This window comes from Rutidosis leptorrhynchoides, chromosome 1 (genome assembly GCF_046630445.1).
Source record: "Rutidosis leptorrhynchoides isolate AG116_Rl617_1_P2 chromosome 1, CSIRO_AGI_Rlap_v1, whole genome shotgun sequence".
NCBI classification, from domain to species: Eukaryota; Viridiplantae; Streptophyta; class Magnoliopsida; order Asterales; family Asteraceae; genus Rutidosis; species Rutidosis leptorrhynchoides.
Genome location: NC_092333.1, coordinates 569,135,355 through 569,163,288, shown reverse-complemented (window position 1 = coordinate 569,163,288; position 27,934 = coordinate 569,135,355). Strand labels below are relative to the sequence as shown.

The window sequence follows — 27,934 nt, the reverse complement described above, 5'->3', positions numbered from 1 at the left end:
GAAGAATCTCAAGGTTTTAAGTGAAAAGAAAAGGCAAGTCACCGCAAAGAGAGGCCCGGAAGAAGGAACGAACGGAACAATTTTCCCCTTACCGAAGGGAAAACACCCCCGAGATCCTCGGAACATTGATGAAGTCTCCTAAAGAGATCCTAGCTACCGAAAGAACTGCCAAACTTTTAAAGCTCCACCAATGATAAATAGCAAGGGGAAGATAAGGGATACAAGCAAATTTTGTGACTTTCACAATGACTTCGGGCACGAAATAGACGACTGCATATAGTTGAGGCAGGCCATAGAGGCGGCAGTCAGATCTGGAAAATTAACGCATCTGGTAAAGGGCATACACAACTCGAAGACAGCGAAGCAAGAACCTAAGACCGAAGAAAGAAACCAAATGCAGAAAACGCCATACTGACGGTCACAGAATGCTTCGCCGTCGAGAAACTAGGGACCTACAAGAGGGGAAGAAAAAGCGAAGTGATAGACTAGGAAGAGATCTCCTTCCCAGCACTTGATACCATCACTCCCTCCGATAAACCTGTTACAATCAATGGACGGATCTGCGAGAGAGATGTACATCAAGTTTACCTGGATGGCGGTAGTGCATGTATGAGCATTGCTTTAATCAGCTCAGCCCTGCCATTAAAGCCCGCCTAAGTCCACCAAGAGTACCTCTAGTTGGATTCTCCGGGGAAAGATGCTGGCCTATCGGAGAGATAGACCTCGATCTCACCATTGGAGAACCACCGTTATCTAGGACTGAAACACTAGACTTTGTAGTAGTCCGGTCCACCTCACAGCATAACATTCTGCTAGGAAGAGTAGCCATGATGAAAATGGTAATAATTACATCTACTATACACCAATTAGTAAAGTTCTACACGCCCGAAGGGATTGGTACCCTAGCTTCGACCTATGATCGAGAAAAGGTAATCATGGCTATCAGGGAAACAGAGGAAAGGCCAGGGGAATGTATCCTTGAAACTAGAGAAGAAGATTTGAGCGAAGAGAAAATCTCCATTAACCCTCTGTTCCCTGAGCAAAAAGTGACCATCGGAGGTTCACTACCTATGGAAACGAAGAAAAAGCTTCCCAAGCTTCTACAAGCCAACATTGATATCTTCGCTTGGGAATACGGAGATATGACCGGCATCCCTCGAACGCTCAGTATCGATGGAACAACCTTCTCCACAGAGCATAAGCTCAACGAATACAGGCACCTAGAGCCGATACTTCAGAAGAAAAGAAACCTCGCCAGCGAGAGAGATGAGGCTGCTTGCAAAGAGGTCGAAGAATTACTCCAAGCTGATATAATCCGAGAAGCAAAATACCCCACTTGGGTTGCGAATCCCGTCATGGTGAAGAAATCTGACGGAGGATGGAGAATGTGTGTCGATTTCACAAATATCAACAAAGCTTACCCAAAGGATTGTTATCCTCTGCCGGAGATTGCTTGGAAGGTGGAATCCCTAATCGGGTACAAATATAAGTGTTTTCTTGACGCCTACAAGGGTTATCATCAGATTCAAATGGCCGAAGAAGAAGAAGAAAAGACATCGTTCTTCACAAGTAAGGGGATCTATTGTTATAAGAAGATGCCCTTCGGACTAAAGAATGCTGGAGCTACATACCAAAGGTTGGTAGACAAAGTTTTTCGTAAGCAATTGGGGAGAAACTTGGATCTGACGACCTGGAAATTTTCGACCAAATTTAAACTTAATCTTTATATGATTTAATGTTTCCGACACGATAAGTAAAGTCTGTAATATTGAAATCTCAAAAACTTTAAACTGTGTTCATGTAATCAATTACCCTTTGACTGTGCTCGACGATTCACGAACATTTATGTGTATATAGATATGTATATATAATATAGTTATATTAATTGAAAACGTTAACAAAGTATTAGATGTATAATACTTTACATAAACGTATTTGTTTCAATATATGTTTAATATATTTATCGACGGAATTAAAAGATAATATCAAATGATTGAATTATCAGATACATTGTGATATGATTACGGGTCTATGTTATGAGGTCCACTGTAATTTAAGAAATCTATTCTTTTTGACAATATTCGGAAAATGGTAAAGTAATTTATAAGTAAGAACAAATGTGTCAATTAACGGGAACTAGACAAGGATTAGTGGAAATTCTTGTTTAATTTCCAATTCATGTTTTATAATATTTTCCTCGTGACCTTGATAAGATAACTATGTTAACTTTCATTTTATTTAATATGAAAGTAAGAACGTGGAGTGTAAATAACTTAGATGTTGGATATCGACAAGTTAAGTAACTCGACATTTTTCATTAAGATGATTTCATAGGTTTATTTAACCTTTGGACTTTATCCCATGCTTCACCAACAGACAGTAATTTAAAAACTTGAAACCTATTATGAATATATATATAATTCTACTTTTTTAAAAACATTTTATGATATAACAATTTCCATTATTTTAAACATTTAACAAAATGATTCTTAAATATATTTAGTTTTGGAAAACAAAATTATCATATTTATTTGATTTAGTTTCAAACGTACAAAAACGTTTTCAGTTTAAAAAGAACTTTATTATTACAATGTATATAACTTTTATAAATATCTAGAACCATTTTTGACAACTCATTACTTAACCAGTATGATAAAGATAACGATATTTATATTTTATTTTATTAAATATATATAACGATTTAAATTAATATTATATATATATTTATACGCGTATTATACGTACAGAGTTTTATACTTTTACTATACTTTAACTTTACCTTAACTTTACTTTAACTTTAATAATTCACTTTAATAATTCATACTTTAATAATTCACTTTAATAATTAATGCTTTAATAATTCAATTTAATAATTCAAAAATCTATTATAAATAGAATTCAATAGGTTTCATTAGTTCATAGAAACTTGAAAATATATTTCTCTAAACTCTCTCAATCGATTTACATATATATATTTACTCAGTATTATTTCAAGATATTATTAGTATACATAAAATACTACGACGGATATATGTTCAGGAGATTTCAAAATAAGTTTTCAAACGGGATAGAGCTAAGGAAATTATGGGTTATTGCTATGGAGGTTATGGGTATTGTTCGAGGGTTTTGCTCGTGAGGTTAACCTAACGTTTATCATTTTTGTTGCGTCTACGTACTTTCCTGCAATATTGAATCACAATATTGATACGTGAGCATTCATATCTTATCTTTTACAGTATATATTAATAGTGTATCCCTGACTAGTGCTCGAGTATATATGATTATGCATGTTTTGTATGCTTAGTTTCGTCGTTAAATAGTTTATGATAAATCATGAATTTAATACATATGCTACTAAGATAAGGTATATGATATGCATGTCGTTGGAAAGCTGGCGAAAAATTAATAACTTTTCATTTAAAAAGCTTATGATTTCGATGAACGGATTAAAAGATATGGTCAACTGAATTATTATTAATTTTAGTATTATTATTATTAAAATGATTATTATTATTACTATCGTCGTTATTAACGTCGTTATTATTATTATTTAATAATAATAATTATTATTAATATTAATATCATTATCGTTATTAATATAAGTATTATTATTGTTATTACTATCATTATTATCATTAAGGTTATTACTAATATTATAATAATTATTATTATTATAATTATTAGTATTATCATTAATATTATTATAATACTTATTAGTATCATTATCATTAAAACTAATATTAGTATCATCTGATTATTATCATTACTATTATTATCATTATTATGAATACGATATAAAAGATGACAAAAAGCTATTAAACAAGTCGATTAGGAAATAATGAGTATAAGTATCATGATTCAGTTAAAATATTGTTAAGATTATAATTTAGATACAAATATCGTTTTCATTATTTTTTTTATCATTATTAGTAATATTATTATGACATTAGTATTACTACAAAAGATTATTATTTGTTATAAAAATTATTATTATCATTAGTAAATATCAATATTGTTATTATTATTATTATTATTATTGTTAAAATAATTAATATTATTATTATTATTATAAAATAATACAACTTTTGGTTCATTATTATTATTATTATTAATATTATATTATTTAATCAAATAAATACTTGATACAAATATATATTTATGATACATATCACTACATTTTTATCATTAAAAAGATATTATGTGAACATTATAAAAATTATAATACTTACTATATAAAAATATATTTTTACTATATATTAACATAAATTTTGATCATTAATACATTATAATAAATGATGAAATTAAAATATTTTAAGAATATCGTTTTCATTATTTTTATCATTATTACTACTAAAAGTATCATTAAATTAAAACTATCATTCTATTAAAATTATCATTTTTAATAGAAATATCATTGTTATTATAAGATATCATTTTTAGTATCATTTTAGTATTATTATTATTAAAAATTATCATTTTGTATAAAATTATTATTTTTATATAAAATATTACTATTATTATAGTTAATATTAAAAAGTATTGTTATTATTAAAATTATCATTATTAGAATTATCACTTTATTATAATTAATATCATCATTAGTAAATAAATATTTTTATTATTATTATTATTAGTAGAATAATAATAATTATTATTATTACAATATTATTATTATTATTATTATTATTATTATTATTATTATTATTATTATTATTATTATTATTATTATTATTATTATTATTATTATTATTATTATTATTATTATTATTATTATCATCAATATTATTTTATCAAATAAATATGTGATACAATTACATTAATAATAAATACCACTATATTTTTATGATATTGAGTGAATTGTATAAATTTTATTACTTGAGATATATAAAAGTGTATTTTTATCATATATAAATTTTAATATAAATTTTTCTTTATTAATAAATGACTTGTATTATTTAGTTTAATAAAATCTAATAAATATATTTAAATATATAAGACGACTATATTTAAGTTATATAATAAACATGTATATATTTTAGAAGTCATTTTGGGTCAAGTTGACTTTTGCATATCGGTCTCGAGCATTAGGATTGTGATACATTACGATTTGACTTAAATTGTTAGACAAATATTGACCAACATATAAATACATATACCAATATAGGTTCGTGAATCCGAGGCCAACCCTGCACTTGTTCAGTGCCGTCATATACATAATTGCTACGAAATACAGTATTGTGAGTTTCATTTGCTCCCTTTTTAAATGCTTTTGCAATATATATTTTGGGAATGAGAATACATGCGTTGCTTTTATAAACGTTTTACGAAATAGACACAAGTAATTGAAACTACATTCTATGATTGGATTATCGAATCGAATATGCCCCTTTTTAGCTTGGTAACCTAAGAATTAGGGAACAGTACCCCTAATTGACGCGAATCCTAAAGATAGATCTATGGGCCTAACAAACCCCATCCTAGGTACGGATGCTTTAGTACTTCGACTTATTATTATACAGACGAGAGGATTCTGTTTTGGAGATATTCTATATGCATCTTGTTAATGTCGGTTACCAGGTGTTCACCATATGAATGATTTTTATCTCTATGCAGTGCGAAATGCCTGATATGAGATGATGTTTATGAGAAATGAAAATGAAAATCTTGTGGTCTATTAAATTAATGGAAATGATTGTTTATGATAAACTAATGAACTCACCAACCTTTTGGTTGACACTTGAAAGCATGTTTATTCTCAGGTATTAAAGAAATCTTCCGCTGTGCATTTGCTCATTTTAAAGATATTACTTGGAGTCACTCATGACATATTTCAAAAGATGTTGCGTTCGAGTCGTTGAGTTCAACAAGATTATGATTAAGTAGATGACATATTAAGTCATTTATAGTTTGGATATATTATGAAATGGTATGCATGCCTGTCAATTTTCGATGTAATGAAAGTTTGTCTTTTAAAGACGAATGCAATGTTTGTAAAATGTATCATTTAGAGGTCAAATACCTCGTAATGAAATCAATTATTATGTAACGTTTATAATCGATATGAACGGGGCATTTCAGTTGGTATCAGAGCGGTGGTCTTAGCGAACCAGGTCTTGCATTAGTGTGTCTAACTGATAGTTATTAAGATGCATTAGTGAGTCTGGACTTCGACCGTGTCTGCATATCAAAAGTTTTGCTTATCATTTTTGTCAGAAATTACCTGCTTATCATCTGAAGTCTTGACACATTTTTCTGCATTTATTGCATATATAGTGTACAGACAAATTCAAAATTTTAGCATATATGTTACTGTAAACATGCCTGACATTTTTTTTCAAAGATACCTCCGTAATTTATGGGATTTTGGTATTATATATACATATGTAAATTATGTGTTGAAGAATACCAAATCTAAGTCCTATACTCTAATTCATATAAAAAAAATCATTTCCCTGATTAAACAAGATGGATCCCGTATCTAGTTCGAATTCCTTAGATTCCGACAGCTATTCCGATATGGATTTCCACTCGAGCTCCGAAAGCAATGTGACCGGAATGGATCAACCAATCAGCCATCATCTATTCTGGATGAATTGGGGATGAGTTCATAGCCTACTTAGTTATTGGAGACAAGAAGAAGGTGATCCCTTCCATCCACCACATTTCCCTCTTGGCGAAGAACCTAAAGCACTTACCGGTGAACCTGTTCGAGACACCATTTTCTCTCTCATTTCCAGAGTATCTCATCACGATTATATAGTATCTCAAATTCTGAATCTTATTCGTCCACTCGTTCGAACCGACAATCATCTCGGTGTAATAGAAGAAGTCAACGAGCTTCGCGCTCGAGTAGTTTTTTTGGAGAATATGGTGCAAAGGTTACAAGCACCAGCAGCATCACCGGCATCAACAGTACCACCATCATCAATACCAACAGTACCATTACCACCACTAACAACAACATCCGCATCCACATCTCAACATCATAACCTGTACCTCGAGCATCAACGTCATACACACCGTAGATACTAAGGAGTACCAACAACAATAACCGATTAAGTATCAATTCATAACTTCATTGGAGAAACATTCTGTGGCGATTATGTAATCTCTAAAGTCTTAGAAATTATCTATTCCAGCCTTAATCATAAACCAGATAAATGAGCGAATAGAAATGATGAAATGAAACCCTGACCGAAATGGTGCACGATTTACAAGCTAGACTTGTTTTACCAACAACATCAACAGTACCGTCAGTATCACCAGCACCGTCAGTGCCGTCAGCATCGCCAGCATCAATAGCACCTACAACATCACAAGCTCTACCAGATCTATAATCACCACGAACAACATCACTAATCAACAACAAGTATGTCATATTAACGAGTTATGAAGTATTAACTCATTTCCACTGAAGAAATTATATGTATAACTTATGTATATAAATTTTGGAAGCCATAGTATATCTTTTCATATTAAGCTATTATGAATGAATTAAATAAGGGTAGATACTACGCGGTTAATTCATATTACTAATATGCAATGATGTACATCCTTCGTTAACGACTTAACCATTGTTAACTACAATCTCTGTTCCAAACTCAATGAATTCCAATTCATAATAAATCAAGTGTATTAATCAATTACATGTTTGATTTTACACTTTCATCTTCGATGTACTTGAAACGTTCTAGAAACATCATTCGTACCTTGCGAAATTCACAAGAATCCCACGAACACCAACATCATTCACCAAGTAAATATCAATAAAAATGATTAATGAAGTATTGATTCATAATTTCATTTACGTCGAAGTGATAATCCACGAAGATTATGAAATTTATAAAGTTTTAGAGATTATTCATTTCTAGTTCCAGCTGAAAATCAAATGAGCTTAATATGATATTAACTCATTAAATATGTATTACATTTGAAGAAAATATACATATTAATATTTTCATAAAAATTGTAATAAAATTCTCTCGTACAAAAGATTACTTGTGAAACTTTTAACGGGTAGGTAATACCCGAAAGATATATAAATTCACAATTAATATGTTACATTCTTAGATTCTGATTCAGCAAATCATCCACTATACTCCCTACTTTCATAACAATATACATTCTTTTATAGAAATCAAAACAACCATACTCATTCAAATCTAATTACATATTCTGATTTTGAAATCTCAGAATTCAATTCGAGATATAACTGGTATCATCACTTTTAGATTCCTACATCTTTCAAAGATATACTTTGACTTCAAAACTGTGCTAGAACATCATTTCTATTCATAGAACCCAGAAAAATATGTGTATCATTCAAAATCCTAGAAAATCATATGTATATTAACAATTACAATCGGTGTTCAAACCCATCGAAGTTCCTGAAGACACTTCAAATAATGAACAATCGAGATGATGATCCAACCACATGTTACCCACAGTCATGCACCTGAAAAACTCTCGAAACAAAGTCATAGTTTAACACGTATCTGTGTCAGATCTTTTGGCATTTATTACCAAAAAAAATAACTTTTTAATCCCTTTTCAAAATAGATAGTTTTGTCACAGCTCCAGCAAATCAACTTCAATTGTTCATTCGAATAAGCCTTATTATAATGATTACCCCTTCATCATTGTTACCAGAGAACCTTTTATATCTCGCCACATTAGCAGTAAACTTACCAACAACTTCATTGATCTTCAAACCTCTCCGAAAAATCACTATACTTATTCATTGAAACCCTATCATGTACTCATCTGCATCTTGTAACGATAATTGCCATACCAATTACCGAGAATCAGCAATCAGTATTTCGAATCTCGTGGCGTTTATACTTCAACAGCTATATGTATACATATAACATTTATCTCCTAGAATTATGATCATCAATTCTAACCCTGAATTTTAAAAAATGCTGATGAAGCAGCAAAAACTGTAAACGACCTTAACAGCCAAAAGCTTAATGATATAGAATAGTGTGTTGGCAAAGCTCAGAGAAAGAGAAGGTTTGATACTGGAAAACGGATTGAGCAAACTATGAAGGAGGCTGTGGACAAATCACAAAGACTAAACCTGCCTTCAAAGAATCCAAATGATTTAGTATATGCTGAAATTATTAACGAATACCTTGCTTCTGACTCTAAACCTCTACGAACAAATCTTCTTCATCATTATTCGACATTAGAAATTCTAAGATATCATCGTATCTTTCATTATAAATATCCTCGATATTTCTGAAGATATTTTCATCTAAAATTATATGTGTCTTTGCGTTATCTGCGTTACATCATAAAGGAAACTGTTTTAGTTTCTAAAATCTGAAAAAAAAATCGAATTTAAAATATGAATATTTTTGAAGTAGTGTTGGGAACTGAAGCATGAGTTATTATAATATAATGAAACTTGATCAACGTGATTATATTACAGTAAGTCATGATGAGTTTCTAATGGAACGTGATGAGTCACAGATCATAACGTCATCATGTGCCATGTTACACGACTCTTACATTCTACTTAATCCCCAAACATATCGAGAACATATCTCCCTGATAGTTCTATCTTTTCTCTTGGATTCTGGTAATTTAACCAATCAAGATCGTGCTATTACAATACCTGAACATTAGTTATGTTTATTCCAAATTTCGTACCTACGAATTCTGGACCATTACTTGCGGTACTTAATGGCAAAAAGAGAAAACAAAAGAATGAAGCTCCGAAATAGAAATTGGAGTATAAATCGCAGCAAATAGGAGAGAGCATTAACTGTGGATGTCAATGATTATAGAAAAACAGAAGCAGGGACTTCGAAATATAAGAGAAAATATAAAGCTCAACAACAACCCAGAAATTACAAACCGTGTATATCGATGCGTATAGCAATATAAAGACACGGGAGAACTAAAAACACTATAAAACCAAGAGTATAGTAGAAGTGAATAGATTCTTCCGGCAGCAGATGAAAAAGAAGAATGACAGATATGAAAGTTAGGAGTATATCAAGAATTAGAACTGGATGGAGCATATTGATGAATGCTTTAAAGTATGAATTGAGGGAGAAAGAAAAAAGGTATGAGCTGTGGAAATAAGGAAATGAAGAGAGTGGATTTATAATAGAATATCCGACAGAGCAATCGAAGTAAATTATTGTATTTAACCAAATAAGATCCTAATTCCCTTAAATACCGAAGAAATAAATCTTACTATGAAGATTTCCTCTAAAATCCTTGAATTTCAGAAATCAACCGAGACTGTCACCGGTTAAGACGAACTTACATTTACTTATTTCACTCTTTTGTGATAACTTCACTCGTGCGCTTCACAAAAATCAAATTGTTTATCCATGTTACTCGCTGATGATAAAATTTTAATTTTCAGCTCATATGCGTCATGAAAACATACTCATTGTCAGCCATGACCATCCTAATGAAATTTCAGGACGAAATTTCTTTAACGAGTTGGTACTTTGACGACCAGAAAATTTTCGACCAAATTTAAACTTAATCTTTATATGATTTAATGTTTCCGACACGATAAGCAAATTCTGTAATATTGAAATCTCAAAAACTTTGAACTGTGTTCATGTAATCAATTACCCTTTGACTGTGCTCAACGATTCACGAACATTTATGTGTATATAGATATGTATATATAATAAAGTTATATTAATTGAAAACGTTAACAAAGTATTAGATGTATAATACTTTACATAAACGTATTTGTTTCAATATATGTTTAATATATTTATCGACGGAATTAAAATATAATATCAAATGATTGAATTATCAGATACATTGTGATATGATTACGGGTCTATGTTATGAGGTTCACTGTGATTTAAGAAATCTATTCTTTTTGACAACATTCGGATAATGATAAAGTGATTTATAAGTAAGAACAAATGTGTCAATTAACGGGAACTAGACAAGGGTTAGTGGAAATTCCTGTTTAATTTCCAATTCATGTTTTATAATATTTTCCTCGTGACCTTGATAAGATAACTATGGTAACTTTCATTTTATTTAATATGAAAGTAAGAACGTGGAGTGTAAATAACTTAGATGTTGGATATCGACAAGTTAAGTAACTCGACATTTTTCATTAAGATGATTTCATAGGTTTATTTAACCTTTGACTTTATTCCATGCTTCACCAACAGACTGTAATTTAAAAACTTGAAACCTATTATGAATTTATATAATTCTACTTTTTTAAAAACGTTTTATGATATAACGATTTCCATTATTTTAACCTTTTAACAAAATGATTCTTAAATATATTTAGTTTTGGAAAACAAAATTATCATATTTATTTGATTTAATTTCAAACGTACAAAAATGTTTTTAGTTTAAAAAGAACTTTATTATTACAACGTATATAACTTTTATAAATATCTAGAACCACTTTTGACAACTCATTACTTAACCAGTATGATAAAGATAATGATATTTATATTTTATTTTATTGAATATATATATAACGATTTAAATTAATATTATATATATTTATACGCGTATTATACGTACAGAGTTTTATACTTTTAGTATACTTTAACTTTATCTTTACTTTACTTTAACTTTAATAATTCACTTTAATAATTCATACTTTAATAATTCACTTTAATAATTCATGCGTTAATAATTCACTTTAATAATTCAAAAATCTATTATAAATAGAATTCAATAGGTTTCATTATTTCATAGAAACTTGAAAATATATTTCTCTAAACTCTCTCAATCGATTTACATATATATATTTACTCAGTATTATTTCAAGATATTATTAGTATACATAAAATACTACGACGGAGTAATGTTCAGGCGATTTCAAAATAAGTTTTCAAACGGGATAGAGCTAAGGAAATTATGGGTTATAGCTATGGAGGTTATGGGCATTGTTCGAGGGTATTGCTCGTGAGGTCAACCTAACGTTTATCATTTTCGTTGCGTCTACGTACTTTCCTGCAATATTGAATCACAATATTGATATGTGAGCATTCATATCTTATCTTTTATATATTAATAGTGTATTCCGGAGTAGTAGTCGAGTGTATATGATTATGCATGTTTTGTATGCTTAGTTTCATCGTTAAATAGTTTATGATAAATCATGAATTTAATACATATGTTACTAAGATAAGGTATATGATATGCATGTCGTTGAAAAGCTGGCGAAAAATTAATAACTTTTCATTTAGAAAGCTTATGGTTTTGATGAACGGATTAAAAGATATGGTCAACTGAATTATTATTAATTTTAGTATTATTATTATTAAAATGATTATTATTATTACTATCGTCGTTATTATCGTCGTTATTATTATTATTTAATTATTATTATTATTATTATTATTAATATCATTAACGTTATTAATATAAGTATTATTATTGTTATTACTATCGTTATTATCATTAAGGTTATTACTAATATTATCATTATTATTATTATTATAATTGTTATTATAATTATTAGTATTATCATTAATATTATTATAATACTTATTAGTATCATTATCATTAAAGCTAATATTAGTATCATCTAATTATTATGATTACTATTATTATCATTATTATGAATACGATATAAAAGATGACTAAAAGCTATTAAACAAGTCGATTAGGAAATAATGAGTATAAGTATCATGATTCAGTTAAAATATTGTTAAGATTATGATTTAGATAAAAATATCGTTTTCATTATTTTTTTTATCATTATTAGTAATATTATTATGACATTAGTATTACTACAAAAGATTATTATTTGTTATAAAAATTATTATTATCATTAGTAAATATCAATATTGTTATTATTATTATTATTATTATTATTATTATTATTATTATTATTATTATTATTAAAATAATTAATATTATTATTATTATAAAATAATACAACTTTTGGTTCATTATTATTATTATCAATATTATATTATTTAATCAAATAAATACTTGATACAAATATATATTATGATACATATCACTACATTTTTATCATTAAAAAGATATTATGTGAACATTATACAAATTATAATACTTACTATATAAAAATATATTTTTACTATATATTAACATAAAATTTTATCATTAATACATTATAATAAATGATGAAATTAAAATATTGTAAGAATATCGTTTTCATTATTTTTATCATTATTTTTATTATTAAAAGTATCATTAATATTAAAACTATCATTCTATTAAAATTATCATTTTTAATAGAAATATCATTGTTATTATAAGATATCATTTTTAGTATCATTTTAGTATTATTATTATTAAAAATTATCATTTTGAATAAAATTATTATTTTTATATAAAATATTATTATTATTATAGTTATTATTAAAAAGTATTGTTATTATTAAAATTATCATGATTAGAATTATCACTTTATTATAAATAATATCATCATTAGTAAATAAATATTGTTATTATTTTTATTTGTAGAATAATAATAATAATTATTATTATTACAAAATAATACAAGTTTTACTCATTATTATTATCATAAATATTATTTTATCAAATAAATATGTGATACAATTACATTAATAATACATACCACTATATTTTTATGATATTGAGTGAACTGTATAAATTTTATTACTTGAGATATATAAAAGTATATTTTTATCATATATAAATTTTAATATAAATTTTTCTTTATTAATAAATGACTTGTATTATTTAGTTTAATAAAATCTAATAAATATATTTAAATATATAAGACGACTATATTTAAGTTATATAATAAACATGTATAGATTTTAGAAGTCATTTTGGGTCAAGTTGACTTTTGTTGACTTTTGCATATCGGTCTCGAGCATTAGGATTGTGATACACTACGATTTGACTTAAATTGTTAGACAGATATTGACCAACATATAAATACATATACCAATATAGGTTCGTAAATCCGAGGCCAATCCTGCACTTGTTCCGTGCCGTCATATACATAATTGCTATGAAATACAGTATTGTGAGTTTCATTTGCTCCTTTTTAAATGCTTTTGCAATATATATTTTTGGGACTGAGAATACATGCGTTGCTTTTATAAATGTTTTACGAAATAGACACAAGTAATTGAAACTATATTCTATGGTTGGATTATCGAATCGAATATGCCCCTTTTTAGCTTGGTAACCTAAGAATTAGGGAACAGTAAACCCTAATTGACGCGAATCCTAAAGATAGATCTATGGGCCTAACAAACCCCATCCGAGGTACGGATGCTTTAGTACTTCGACTTATTATTATACAGACGAGAGGATTCTATTTTGGGGATATTCTATATGCATCTTGTTAATGTCGGTTACCAGGTGTTCATCATATGAATGATTTTTATCTCTATGCAGTGCGAAATGCCTGATATGAGATGATGTTTATGAGAAATAGAAATGAAAATCTTGTGGTCTATTAAATTAATGGAAATGATTGTTTATGATAAACTAATGAACTCACCAACCTTTTGGTTGACACTTGAAAGCATGTTTATTCTCAGGTATTAAAGAAATCTTCCGCTGTGCATTTGTTCACTTTAAAGATATTACTTGGAGTCATTCATGGCATATTTTAAAAGACATTGCATTCGATTCGTTGAGTTCAACAAGATTATGATTAAGTAGATGACATATTAAGTCATTTATAGTTTGGATATATTATGAAATGGTATGCATGCCTGTCAATTTTCGTTGTAATGAAAGTTTGTCTTTTAAAAACGAATGCAATGTTTGTAAAATGTATCATTTAGAGGTCAAATACCTCGCAATGAAATCAATTATTATGTAATGTTTATAATCGATATGAACGGGGCATTTCATTGGAAGCATATGTTGACGACATGGTGATCAAAAGCTCCGAAGAAAGCACTTTGTTGAAAGACATTCAAGAAACCTTCGATACGCTTCAGACAGTCAACATGAAGCTAAACCCCAATAAATGCTCGTTCGGGGTAGAAGAAGGGAGGTTCCTAGGATATTATATCACTAAGAAAGGAATCTTAGCAAACCCAGAGAAAGTAGACAAACTACAACAACTCAAAACACCAACCACAGTCAAAGAAATGCAGAGGTTAAACGGGACGCTAGCGTCATTAAGCCGTTTCCTGTCCAGGGGGGCTGAAAAATAGTTACCTTTCCTCAAAGTTTTAAAAGGATGTTTGGGAACAAAAAAGATATCATGGACCGAAGAAGCAGAACAAGCATTCGTTGATATGAAGGCACACATAGCTAACCTGCCAACCCTGACGTCGCCGAAGCCAGGAGAAACACTCTATCTCTACCTAGCAACGTCCAAAGAATGCATCAGTGTGGTGTTAGTAGCAGAGCGAGAAAAGGTACAGGTTCCAATATACTTCGTAAGCCGGGTTCTACAAGGTGTGGAAGCCAACTACCCAGAGCTCAAAAAGCTCACGCTTGCTCTAGTCCACACAGCAAGGAAACTACAGAGGTACCTTCAAGCTCATCCTATCATTGTGTTAACTAACAAGCAAATTAGGCAGGTACTCATGAAGCCAGAAAAGTTGGGTAGAGTGGCCAAATGGGCCATAGAGCTCGGGGAACATGACATCGATTTCCAAGCTCGTCATTCAATTAGGGCCCAAGTATTAGCAGACTTCATTGCAGAAACTACGGAGACAAACGAAGAGAGTGACACTACCTTCGCACAGATTATCACTCCACCTGTTGAAATAAAGGAATGGAAACTATTCACCGATAGAGCTTCTAGCTCTGCTGGCTCAGGGGCAGGGCTCATGTTAATTAACCCAGAAGGGCAAGAGTTTACTTATGCACTGCACTTCGAATTCAATACCACCAACAACGAAGCAGAGTACGAAGCTCTTCTCGCCGGGCTCAGAATAGCGAAAGAGATGAAAATCGAACATTTGCAAGCCTTTGTAGATTCCCAACTTGTCGCTAACCAGGTCTTAGATATCTTCGAAGCAAAATAACCTACCATACAAATCTACTTGTCAAAGGTCAAGGAACTAATGGAAGGCTTCAGAAGCTTCACAATCGAACATGTGAGGAGGAGTCAAAATGTAATAACCCAACTTTTTCCGTTAGCTTTTCGTTGAAAACTTAACAACCATTACTTAAAATTTACAATTTTGTATGTATTTTTTTTTAAATATACTATTATTAATATTGGTTAGATTTTTTTTTTTTTTTGAAAACACTACGGTTAGTGGAAACGAGAGAAATATATTTTAAGACAACAAAACGTATGATTATTAATTTTAATAATTATTATGTTATATAATAATTGAGTTTTAAAAATCATTTTTATTAATTAGGATATTCTTAAACTAAACCCGAGAAAATTAGTTTAAACATTCATGTTTTCAGTATCTAATTTAAAAATATAATAAATAAGTATTTTATGAAACACATCAACTAAGTATAACGTTAAGATTCTAAAAGGTTTTAAACAATATATAAATGTATTTTTTTAATACAAAATAAATCAATTAAGTAAATCATATTAAGGTAAAATACATTGGGTTTTAGATAACAGATAAGAATTTAATAGAACCCGTGACCATACAGTTAATAATCGTGACATCTATAATTATAATTGCAAATAGATATAATACCCGTGTTTACCAAATTATTACACCCGTGATATCTTATAACTACCCGTGACTACTACAGTTTAAACCCATGACTTCCCTTTTCTACTTATATTTCTGATCTAGATTCATTTCACCAAACACACACACATACGTATCTATCTTATTCTCTTCTTAAGAACACCCATTACTATTCATCATCATCATCATCAATCTTTCATCCTCAAGAACACCTTCAAGAAATCACTTGATCATAAAATTTTTTACATATTCGGATTCCTCTCTAAGAGCTCTACACATCCATACCAACAATTTCTTGATTAGAGTAAGTTTTAAAAACTCTAATTTTTGGGTTTTCATGTTTTTATTACATATTAGGGGAAATATAGTGTCTAGTGCTCAAGTCCTTGAATGTTTACAAATGAATTTGTGTTTAATTGATCATTTGAGTAGTTTTAATGAAATCACGTTTTTATATTTCATGCTACTGATATGAAAGACATATTTTCTGTAAATTAAATGTATCAAGATGAAATCCTCTCGAAAAATTAATAACTTTAGGCTCAAGAATCGTTTGATTTCATTTTGTGATGCTTCCGACATGATTAATTGTTGTTTCAATATGTTATTGCATGAAATCCGACATTTTTGAGATGTATGCTTTGTGATTGAGTTTGTGAACTGATAACCAAATGATAGGATATTAAAAACTACACATTTTAGGCTTAAGAATCACTCGAATCGGGTATGGGATGCTTGCGTTATGTTAATTGCATTATTATGTTTCATGTTTGCTGTGAGAGCTGTTACAGCAGCACCAAAACGTTATTTTACAAACATTGACTACATAGTTTTCTTAGATAATTTAACCAACTGATAGGTTATTAAAAATTACACATTTTAGGCTTAAGAATCATCGAATTTCGTTAAGAATTGCTCTCGTTATGCTTATTTGAAGTTTTGACTTGTTTATGCTTAAATCCGAATTTTCTGGGCAAAAAAACTTATGATTTGGAATGTGATTTGTTTATCATCTGTTAGATAATTAAAAATCACTCAATTTAGGCTAGGATATCATGTAAAATGGATACGTATTGCTCATGTTATGTTTGCTCAAATATTGGTTACCCGTATTGGCTTAAAATGGTTTCGCATGCATTAGATTTGGCCTAACATGAAGTAATTTTTTTAATGCTTGAGCTTCTGATAAGTTATTAGATGAATTACTCTCGAAAATTAGTTAAATTTTCATTTGGATATTGCGTAAATTGGGCGAACGGGTCGAAAGTTAGGATTAAAATAAGGTACCCTTAGGGATTGGCTGAAAAGTACGTTTTGACATGATTAACGAAGAGTAATTAAAAACCTGGGCTGATAGGATTGTAGATATTGAAAAGCTATTGAATTTAGACTCAAGAATCGGGTCATTTTGATTTTTCTTGAACTCTATACACTCGTTCAAAGTTTTGTACATTTTTATTATAGTGATGTTAAAAACTGATTTGACCAACGTGTGCGTTTGCGGTTGCTGGGGCTGTTTCGGGACAGAACAGGTCATGGGAAAAATTGTGCAGGTTTTTCACTTAAAAACGCCGCATCTCTAATTGGCAGTGACTGATTTAGAGTTACGATGATTTTTCTAAAAATCACAGAAGTCGCTGCTGTAAATACGATTTTAAACGTGTGTTTTTGCAAATGTTTAGGGTTATAAAAATAATGACCAATGCTAGAGACTTGAGACTTTTTGTACGAACTTAATACACTTATATTAACTATTTCATATAGTGTGGGTTGTTCTAAAGTGATAATTTTGTATAAGTATAAACCATGTAATTTAAACCGTCCTTTTGGACACTTGACCCATTTAAGCCAAAAAGTATCGAAATGAGTAACGGGCAACTTGGACACGTCCAATATATCAATTTAAGTAAGTTTGAAGATTGTAATGTTTTAAAAATGAGTTTTGGCATGTTTTGGTCAAAATGGGTATTTATGACCCATTTAGGTCATACGCGTCTACTTTGACTCATATGCGAAATTTTGAGAAACAAATGTATGTAACACGTCTATAATATCATTTTGGAGTTGTGACATGATTTTTACATGCTCAAGTATTATGGTTTAGAATTAGTACTATTTTAGTGAAAGTGTCAAAATGACTCTCGGGCTCACTTTGTATGCTCGTAAATTGTAAATGATTAAGTTATGGTGAAAACTATGAATTGAGTCAGAAAGTAGATATGAGAAGCTTCAAAATGATATAAGATATGTATGATTTTTTCGAGTCTAAACTGGTTTAAAATGAGCATGAAAACAGGATGTTGGGGCTGACTTTTAGTTTTGGTAAAGTGTCAAAATTGACTATTGGGTCTACTTTGCGGACTCGTACGTTGAAATCAGTTAAGTATGGATAAAAACTATTAATTGGTATTGAAATTATTTATGACAAGCTTTAAAACGATATATTATATGTATGATTTTGTTGAGTCTAAACAGATTTAAAACAAGCGACAAAATGGACAGTCGTTGCTGATTTTGACACTTAACAGCATTTTATGTTTCGGGAGACTGTTTTCGCGAGGTCATAACTTTAAAACCGAAACTCTGTTTTTGTCAAATAAACTGTCTATAGAAAGGTGGCATGACACACTTTCCAATGGTCGCAACCTAAGGTATTATATCGAATTTGGTGGAACCCGGAATCAGCTGCAAAATACTAAAAAATACATATATGTAAATAATATAAATTTTTCTAAGTAAAAATGAATAACTTAAGTTTGACCTATGTTTGACTATTTGACCAACTTGTGTAATTTTATGTGGTTGTTGACTTGTGTTAACCATGTTGACTGTGTTTGATTTGCGTTTGACTTACATTTGACTTACTTTGACTTGCGTTGACTTTTGTTGACTTTTGCTAAATTTTGCTAAATTTATGAGTCGGACTTGAGCAATAGGACTATACTTACCCTATGGACTGACCTAGCTTATTAGACACTTATTGAACAACATATATTCTCTAGGTTGAGGTCTACGGTTACTTGCATTCCGATTTTCGGTCACATCTCTGTGATTTATTTCTGAAATTGTCAGGTGAGTTTTCATAGCTCCCTTTTTAATTGCTTTTGCAAGCTATATTTTTGGGCTGAGAATACATGCACTTTATTTTAAACACAATGGATACAAGTACATACTAAATTCTACACTGAGTTTGAACCGAAAATCCCTTAGCTTTGGTAACTAGTAACTGCCGGTTATAAGAACTGGTGGGCGCAAATAGTTGTATATGGATCCATAGGGCTTGACATCCCCGTCTATTTCAGGTATAGAAACCCTAGCCTGAACTATAAAACAGATGTATGCTATTTGAGGTTAGTACACGTTGGATTTGAATGTATTGTATATGTTGGTTGCATGTATGTTAAAACAGGGGTACTTATTATAACGTTAAAGCTTAGTTACCAGGGTGCTCAATTTCGTAGAATATTTTGATAAATGTTTCTGGATGAAACAACTGAAATCTTGTGATCCACCTTTATATACAGATTATGCGCCATATTAAAACTATGAACTCACCAACCTTTGTGTTGACACTTTTAGCATGTTTATTCTCAGGTCCCTAGAAGTCTTCCGCTGTTTGCTTATACGTTATACAAGCTATGTGCATGGAGTCATACATGATTTATTAGAGAAAACTTTGCATTCACAAAATCATCACCATGTATCTTATTTTGACTGCATTGTCAATGGATGTATTATTGTAAACTATTATTTACGGTGATTGTCTATATGTAGAAATCATCAGATGTCAAAAACCTTGGATTTAGATATTCATTTACGTGTGTCTTTTCAAAAGAATGCAATATTTACAAAACGTATCATATAGAGGTCAATACCTAGCAATGAAACCAGTAAATAACGTACTGCATCAATAGCGATTTTGACGGGTCGTTACAGGTGGTATCAGAGCATTGGTTGTAGGGAATTAGGTGCATTAGTGTGTCTGACCTGAACTGTTTGGATACATTAGTGGTCTAGTCTACAACCTTGTCATTACACTTATATGTGATAATGTGCATATTCTGTCATTAATATAATATTATTATTACTATCGGTGAGAAAGTATTTCTCCTTTTGATTACAAGCCTTCTCCTTCTCAAGCGAGTTCATTTTCAACACCTCGGTTATTGAAAAACCAGGAAGCGTCATTTAGGACTTTCGAAATTCTCGACATTCCTACGTGAGTTATTACTTATATATTTTTATAGATATCATTTGTGTTATATTATGTGCTTATGTGCTTCGATTCAGAAACTCCTGATATCTTGAATTGTAAATCGGAAGAAGTCTTATCCGACTCAGGAAGATTCTCAATAGTTCCAAAGACATTCTTACGTCATTACCCTTTCAATATTATTAATTAAAATAAATATTATATTCTCGTACTATTTTTAGTACACCCCTTTTTGAAATCATTTTGATTTATAAATTCTGGAAAACGACACTTGTTTTATATCCATAAATATTTTAGAGTAATGTTGGAATGAAAGCATGAGTTAGTGTAATATAATGACGCCTAATCAACGTGGTTATATTATGGTAAGTCATGTGGAAGTTCTAATGGAACGTGATGGTGGTAATGCTTGATCAACCTTATCTTCACCACGTACCATGTTACATGACTCCTTTATTTTCTCTACTGACACCTGAATATAATGAGACTCTATAGGTGATATCATTTGAATCACACGTAATTTCCTTCAAATCTTTATCATATCACACTTGCACTCCTAGCAGTTTATTCAAAGGTATTCGTATCTAAGGACTATGATCTCGTTTTACCTAACTTTCATACTTAACTAAAAGATACTCGATCTTTCTACGTCAAGACGAACATTTCTATCCTCACTTGTTTCTTAAACGCCGTTTAATCACACCAACCAAAATTTCGGGACGAAATTTTCTTTAAAGGGTAGGTAATGTAATAACCCGACTTTTTTCGTTAGCTTTTCGTTGAAAAATTAACAACCATTACTTAAAATTTACAATTTTGTATGTTTTTTTTTAAATATACTATTATTAATATTGGTTAGATTTTTTTTTTGAAAACACTACGGTTAGTGGAAACGAGAGAAATATATTTTAAGACAACAAAATGTATGATTATTAATTTTAATAATTATTATGATATATAATAATTGAGTTTTAAAAATCATTTTTATTAATTAGGATATTCTTAAACTAAACCTGAGAAAATTAGTTTAAACATTCATGTTTTCAGTATCTAATTTAAAAATATAATAAATAAGTATTTTATGAAACACATCAACTAAGTATAACGTCAAAATTCTAAAAGGTTTTGAACAATATATAAATGTATTTTTAATACAAAATAAATCAATTTAGTAAATCATATTAAGTTAAAATACATTGGGTTTTAGATAACAGATAAGAATTTAATAGAACCCGTGACTATACAGTTAATAATCGTGACATCTATAATTATAATTTCAAATAGATATAATACCCGTGTTTACCAAATTATTACACCCGTGATATCTTATAACTACCCGTGACTACTACAGTTTAAACCCATGACTTCCCTTTTCTACTTATATTTCTGATCTAGATTCATTTCACCAAACATACACACATATGTATCTATCTTATTCTCTTCTTAAGAACACCCATTACTATTCATCATCAATCTTTCATCCTCAAGAACACCTTCAAGAAATCGCTTGATCATAAAATTGTTTACATATTCGGATTCCTCTCTAAGAGCTCTACACATCCATACCAACAATTTCTTGATTAGAGTAAGTTTTAAAAACTCTAATTTTTGGGTTTTCATGTTTTTATTACATATTAGGGGAAATATAGTGTCTAGTGCTCAAGTCCTTGAATGTTTACAAATGAATTTGTGTTTAATTGATCATTTGAGTAGTTTTAATGAAATCACGTTTTTATATTTCATGCTATTGATATGAAAGACATATTTTCTGTAAATTATATGTATCAAGATAAAATCCTCTCGAAAAATTAATAACTTTAGGCTCAAGAATCGTTTGATTTCGTTTTGTGATGCTTCCGACATGATTAATTGTAGTTTCAATATGTTATTGCATGAAATCCGAAATTTTTGAGATATATGCTTTGTGATTGAGTTTGTGAACTGATAACCAAATGATAGGTTATTAAAAACTACACATTTTAGGCTTAAGAATCACTCGAATCGGGTATAGGATGCTTGCGTTATGTTAATTGCATTATTATATTTCATGTTTGCTGTGAGAGCTGTTACAGCAGCACCAAAATGTTATTTTTCAAACATTGACTATATGGTTTTCTTAGATAATTTAACCAACTGATAGGTTATTAAAAATTACACATTTTAGGCTTAAGAATCATCAAATTTCGTTAAGAATTGCTCTCGTTATGCTTATTTGAAGTTTTGACTTGTTTATGCTTAAATCCGAATTTTCTGGGCAAAAAACTTTATGATTTGGAATGTGATTTGTTTACCATCTGTTAGATAATTAAAAATCACTCAAATTAGGCTAGGATATCATGTAAAATGGATACATATTGCTCATGTTATGTTTGCTCGAATATTGGTTACCCGTATTGGCTTAAAATGGTTTCGCATGCATTAGATTTGGTCTAACATGAAGTAATTGTTTTAATACTTGAGCTTCTGATAAGTTATTAGATGAATTACTCTCGAAAATTAGTTAAATTTTCATTTGGATATTGCGTAAATTGGGCGAACGGGTCGAAAGTTAGGATTAAAATAAGGTACCCTTCGGGATTGGCTGAAAAAGTACGTTTTGACATGATTAACGAAGAGTAATTAAAAACCTGGGCTGATAGGATTGTAGATATTGAAAAGCTATTGAATTTAGACTCAAAAATCGGGTCATTTTGATTTTTCTTGAACTCTATACGCTCGTTCAAAGTTTTGTACATTTTTATTATAGTGCTGTTAAAAACTGATTTGACCAACGTGTTCGTTTGCGGTTGCTGGGGCTGTTTCGGGACAGAACAGGTCATGGGAAAAATTGTGCAGGTTCTTCACTTAAAAACGCCGCATCTCCAATTGGCGGTGACTGATTTAGAGTTGCGATGATTTTTCTAAAAATCACAGAAGTTGCTGCTGTAAATATGATTTTAAACGTGTGTTTTTGCAAATGTTTCGGGTTATAAAAATAATGACCAATGCTAGAGACTTGAGACTTTTTATACGAACTTAATACACTTATATTAACTATTTCATATAGTGTGGAGTGTTCTAAAGTGATAATTTTGTATAAGTATAAACCATGTAATTTAAACCGTCTGTTTGGACACTTGACCCATTTAAGCCAAAAAGTATCGAAATGAGTAACGGGCAACTTGGACACGTCCGATATATCAATTTAAGTAAGTTTGAAGATTGTAATGTTTTAAAAATGAGTTTTGGCATGTTTTGGTCAAAATGGGTATTTATGACCCATTTAGGTCATACTCGTCTACTTTGACTCATATGCGAAATTTTGAAAAACAAAGGTATGTAACACGTCTATAATATCATTTTGGACTTGTGACATGATTTTTACATGCTCAAGTATTATGGTTTAGAATTAGTACTATTTTAGTGAAAGTGTCAAAATGACTCTCGGGCTCACTTTGTAGGCTCGTAAATTGTAAATGATTAAGTTATGGTGAAAACTATGAATTGAGTCAGAAAGTAGATATGAGAAGCTTCAAAATGATATAAGATATGTATGATTTTGTTGAGTCTAAACTGGTATAAAACGAGCATGGAAACAGGATGTTGGGGCTGACTTTTAGTTTTGGTAAAGTGTCAAAAATGACTCTTGGGTCTACTTTGCGGACTCGTAAGTTGAAATCAGTTAACGATATATTATATGTATGATTTTGTTGAGTCTAAACAGGTTTAAAACAAGCGACAAAATGGACAGTCGTTGCTGATTTTGACACTTAACAGCATTTTATGTTTCGGCAGACTGTTTTCGCGAGGTCATAACTTTAAAACCGTAACTTCGTCTTTGTCAAATAAACTATCTATAGAAAGGTGGGATGACACACTTTCCAATGGTCACAACCTAAGGTATTATATCGAATTTGGTGAGACCCGGAATTAGCTGCAAAATACTAAAATATACATATATGTAAATAATATAAATTTTTCAAAGTAAAAATGAATAACTTAAGTTTGACCTATGTTTGACTATTTGACCAACTTGTGTAATTTTATGAGGTTGTTGACTTGTGTTAACCATGTTGAATGTGTTTGACTTGCGTTTGACTTACATTTGACTTACTTTGACTTGCGTTGACTTTTGTTGACTTTTGCTAAATTTTGCTAAATTTATGAGTCGGACTTGAGCAATAGGACTATACTTATCCTATGGACCGACCTAGCTTATTAGACACTTATTGACCAACATATGTTCTCTAGGTTGAGGTCTACGGTTACTTGCATTCCGATTTTCGGTCACATCTCTGTGATTTATTTCTGAAGTTGGCAGGTGAGTTTTCATAGCTCCCTTTTTAATTGCTTTTGCAAGCTATATTTTTGGGCTGAGAATACATGCACTTTATTTTAAACACAATGGATACAAGTACATACTAAATTCTACACTGAGTTTGAACCAAAAATCCCTTAGCTTTGGTAACTAGTAACTGCCGGTTATAAGAACTGGTGGGCGCAAATAGTTGTATATGGATCCATAGGGCTTGACATCCCCGTCTGTTTTAGGTATAGAAACCCTAGCCTGAACTATAAAATAGAAGTATGCTATTTAAGGTTAGTACACGTTAGATTGCGTGTATTGTACATGTTGGTTGCATGTATGTTAAAACAGGGGTACTTATTATAACGTTAAAGCTTAGTTACCAGGGTGCTCAATTTCGTAGAATATTTTGATAAATGTTTCTGGATGAAACAACTGAAATCTTGTGATCCACCTTTATATACAGATTATGCGGGATATTAAAACTATGAACTCACCAACCTTTGTGTTGACACTTTTAGCATGTTTATTCTCAGGTCCCTAGAAGTCTTCCGCTGTTTGCTTATACGTTATACAAGCTATGTGCATGGAGTCATACATGCTTTATTAGAGAAAACTTTGCATTCAGAAAATCATCACCATGTATCTTATTTTGACTGCATTGTCAATGGATGTATTATTATAAATTATTATTTACGGTGATTGTCTATATGTAGAAACCATCAGATGTCGAAAACCTTGGATTTAGATATTCATTTACGTGTGTCTTTTCAAAAGAATGCAATGTTTACAAAACGTATCATATAGAGGTCAATACCTAGCAATGAAACCAGTGAATAACGTACTGCGTCAATAGCAATTTTGACGGGTCGTTACACAAAACAAGAAAGCAGATGCTCTGAGCAAATTAGCTTATATCACCTTCGCGCACCTTGAAAAAGAAGTATTGGTCGAAGTGTTAGAAAAAAGGTCCATCGAAGCTCTGGAAGTCTACGACTTAGTCACTGAATAAGAAAACACATGGATGAAGCCAATAAGGGAATACTTGGAACTCGGAATTTTACCCGAAGATAAAAAGGAAGCACGAAAGATCCGGATCAAAGCACCGTCATACAAAATGATGAATGGAGCTCTGTATAGAAAATCTTTCCTTACCCCATGGCTTCGATGTGTCGGACCAAACAAAGCCTCAATGACCATCAGAGAAATGCATGAAGGTATATGTGGACTTCACTCCGGACCAAGGTCAATCGTGGCAAAGATACTAAGGATGGGGTACTACTGGCCAACCATGCACGAAGATACAGTCACACTCTTACGAACCTGTGAGCCATGTCAGATCCATGCTAAAGTTCAAAAACAGCTAAAGCAAGAGATGATATCGGTGCTATCAGCATGGCCTTTCTCAAAATGGAGCATAGATCTAGCGGGTCCACTCACCGAGGCTCCAGGAGGTTACAAATGGTTGGTAGTTGCGATAGACTACTTCACAAAGAGGACGGAAGCAAAACCACTAAACACCATGACGGGGAAACATACAGAAAAATTCGTCTGGGAACACATCATATGCCGTTTTGGGATACCCCAAGAAATCATTTCGGATAATGGAAAATAATTCGCCGGAGGTATCTTCCCGGGGTTCTGCAAGAAACTGTAGATAAAGCAAACCTTCACTTCCGTCTACCACCCACAAGGGAACGAACAGGGATATCTTAAAAGGCCCCGAGAAGCGATTGGGTAAATGCCACCAAGGATGGATGGAAGAACTCCCCCTAGTTCTATGGGCTCACCGAACCACCCCCAAAAGGAGTAACGGAGAAACCCCCTACAGCTTGGTTTACGGCACTGAGGCGGTACTCCCCGCGGAGATACAGGTATTAACCAACAGAACCATAAATCTTGAAGAAAACGAGGAGAACCTCCGTCTTAATCTTGACCTCATGGAAGAAAGAAGGGAAGTTGCGCTGATTCGGGAAGCAGCATACAACAAAACGATTGAAAAGTATTACAACAAGCGAGTCAAACCATCGGTATATAAGGTAGGGGACTATGTTGTAAGGCTCAACAGCACTAGCAAAGTAGAATACGAAGGAAAGATGGGTCCAACTTGGGAAGGCCCATACATAATCTCTGAAACCTTTGGGAACGGTTCATACAAGCTTGAAACCACGGAAGGGAAACAGGTCCCCAGAACCTGGAACGGAGTAAACCTTCGAAAGTTTTATTTCTAGACTTTTAGTTGTATGAAAGTAGGAAAATTTGTAATGGGTAGTTGAAACTCACACGCTTCCTACCACAAGAAATTTGAATGAAATCCTACTATCTTTTGGAAACACCAAGCTTAATAGAGTAATACTTGTCAAACTTAAGCAATATGCAAGAGGTAATCTAAGAGGTATACCGAAGCTATTGCAAAGTATTCCTAAGAGGAATACTTGTCAAACTTAAGCGATATGCAAGAGGTAACCCAAGAGGTATACCGAAGCTATTGCAAAGTATTCCCAAGAGGAAGAGGTAACCCAAGAAGTATACCGAAGCTATTGCAAAGTATTCCCAAGAGGAATACTTGCCAAACTTAAGCGATATGCAAGAGGTAACCCGAGAGGTATACCGAAGCTATTGCAAATTATTCCCAAGAGGAATACTTGTCAAACTTAAGCGATATGCAAGAGGTAACCCAAGAGGTATACCGAAGCTATTGCAAAGTATTCCCAAGAGTAATACTTGTCAAACTCTAGCAATAAGCAAAAGAGGAATACCTCTCATACTTAAGCAATGTGCAGGAAGTATACCGAAGATATTGCAAAGTATTCACAAGAGGAATACTCCCTATACCTAAGC

At 31.1% G+C, this 27,934-nt stretch overlaps 2 protein-coding genes across 2 annotated transcripts; both read left to right on the top strand.

The window, feature by feature from the left end:
- Positions 1 to 605: 605 nt before the first annotated feature.
- LOC139844961 (uncharacterized) lies at positions 606 to 15,953 on the top strand. The gene is made up of 2 exons (XM_071835182.1): positions 606 to 1,649; positions 15,177 to 15,953. The coding sequence occupies exons 1-2, from the start codon at positions 606 to 608 to the stop codon at positions 15,951 to 15,953; spliced, it is 1,821 nt and encodes a 606-aa protein (XP_071691283.1).
- A 10,897-nt stretch (positions 15,954 to 26,850) lies between these two features.
- Positions 26,851 to 27,324, top strand: LOC139844951 (uncharacterized). Its single transcript, XM_071835173.1, has one exon. The coding sequence runs from the start codon at positions 26,851 to 26,853 to the stop codon at positions 27,322 to 27,324; it is 474 nt and encodes a 157-aa protein (XP_071691274.1).
- Positions 27,325 to 27,934: the final 610 nt, after the last annotated feature.

Excerpts from the sequence above, each read along its gene's own strand:
- LOC139844951 (XM_071835173.1), top strand. The coding sequence starts at position 26,851 with ATGGAAGAACTCCCCCTAGTTCTATGGGCTCACCGAACCACCCCCAAA.
- LOC139844961 (XM_071835182.1), top strand. The coding sequence starts at position 606 with ATGTATGAGCATTGCTTTAATCAGCTCAGCCCTGCCATTAAAGCCCGC. Across the intron at positions 1,650-15,176 it reads ACCAAAGGTTGGTAGACAAA|ATATCATGGACCGAAGAAGC; the intron begins GTTTTTCGTAAG and ends GGAACAAAAAAG.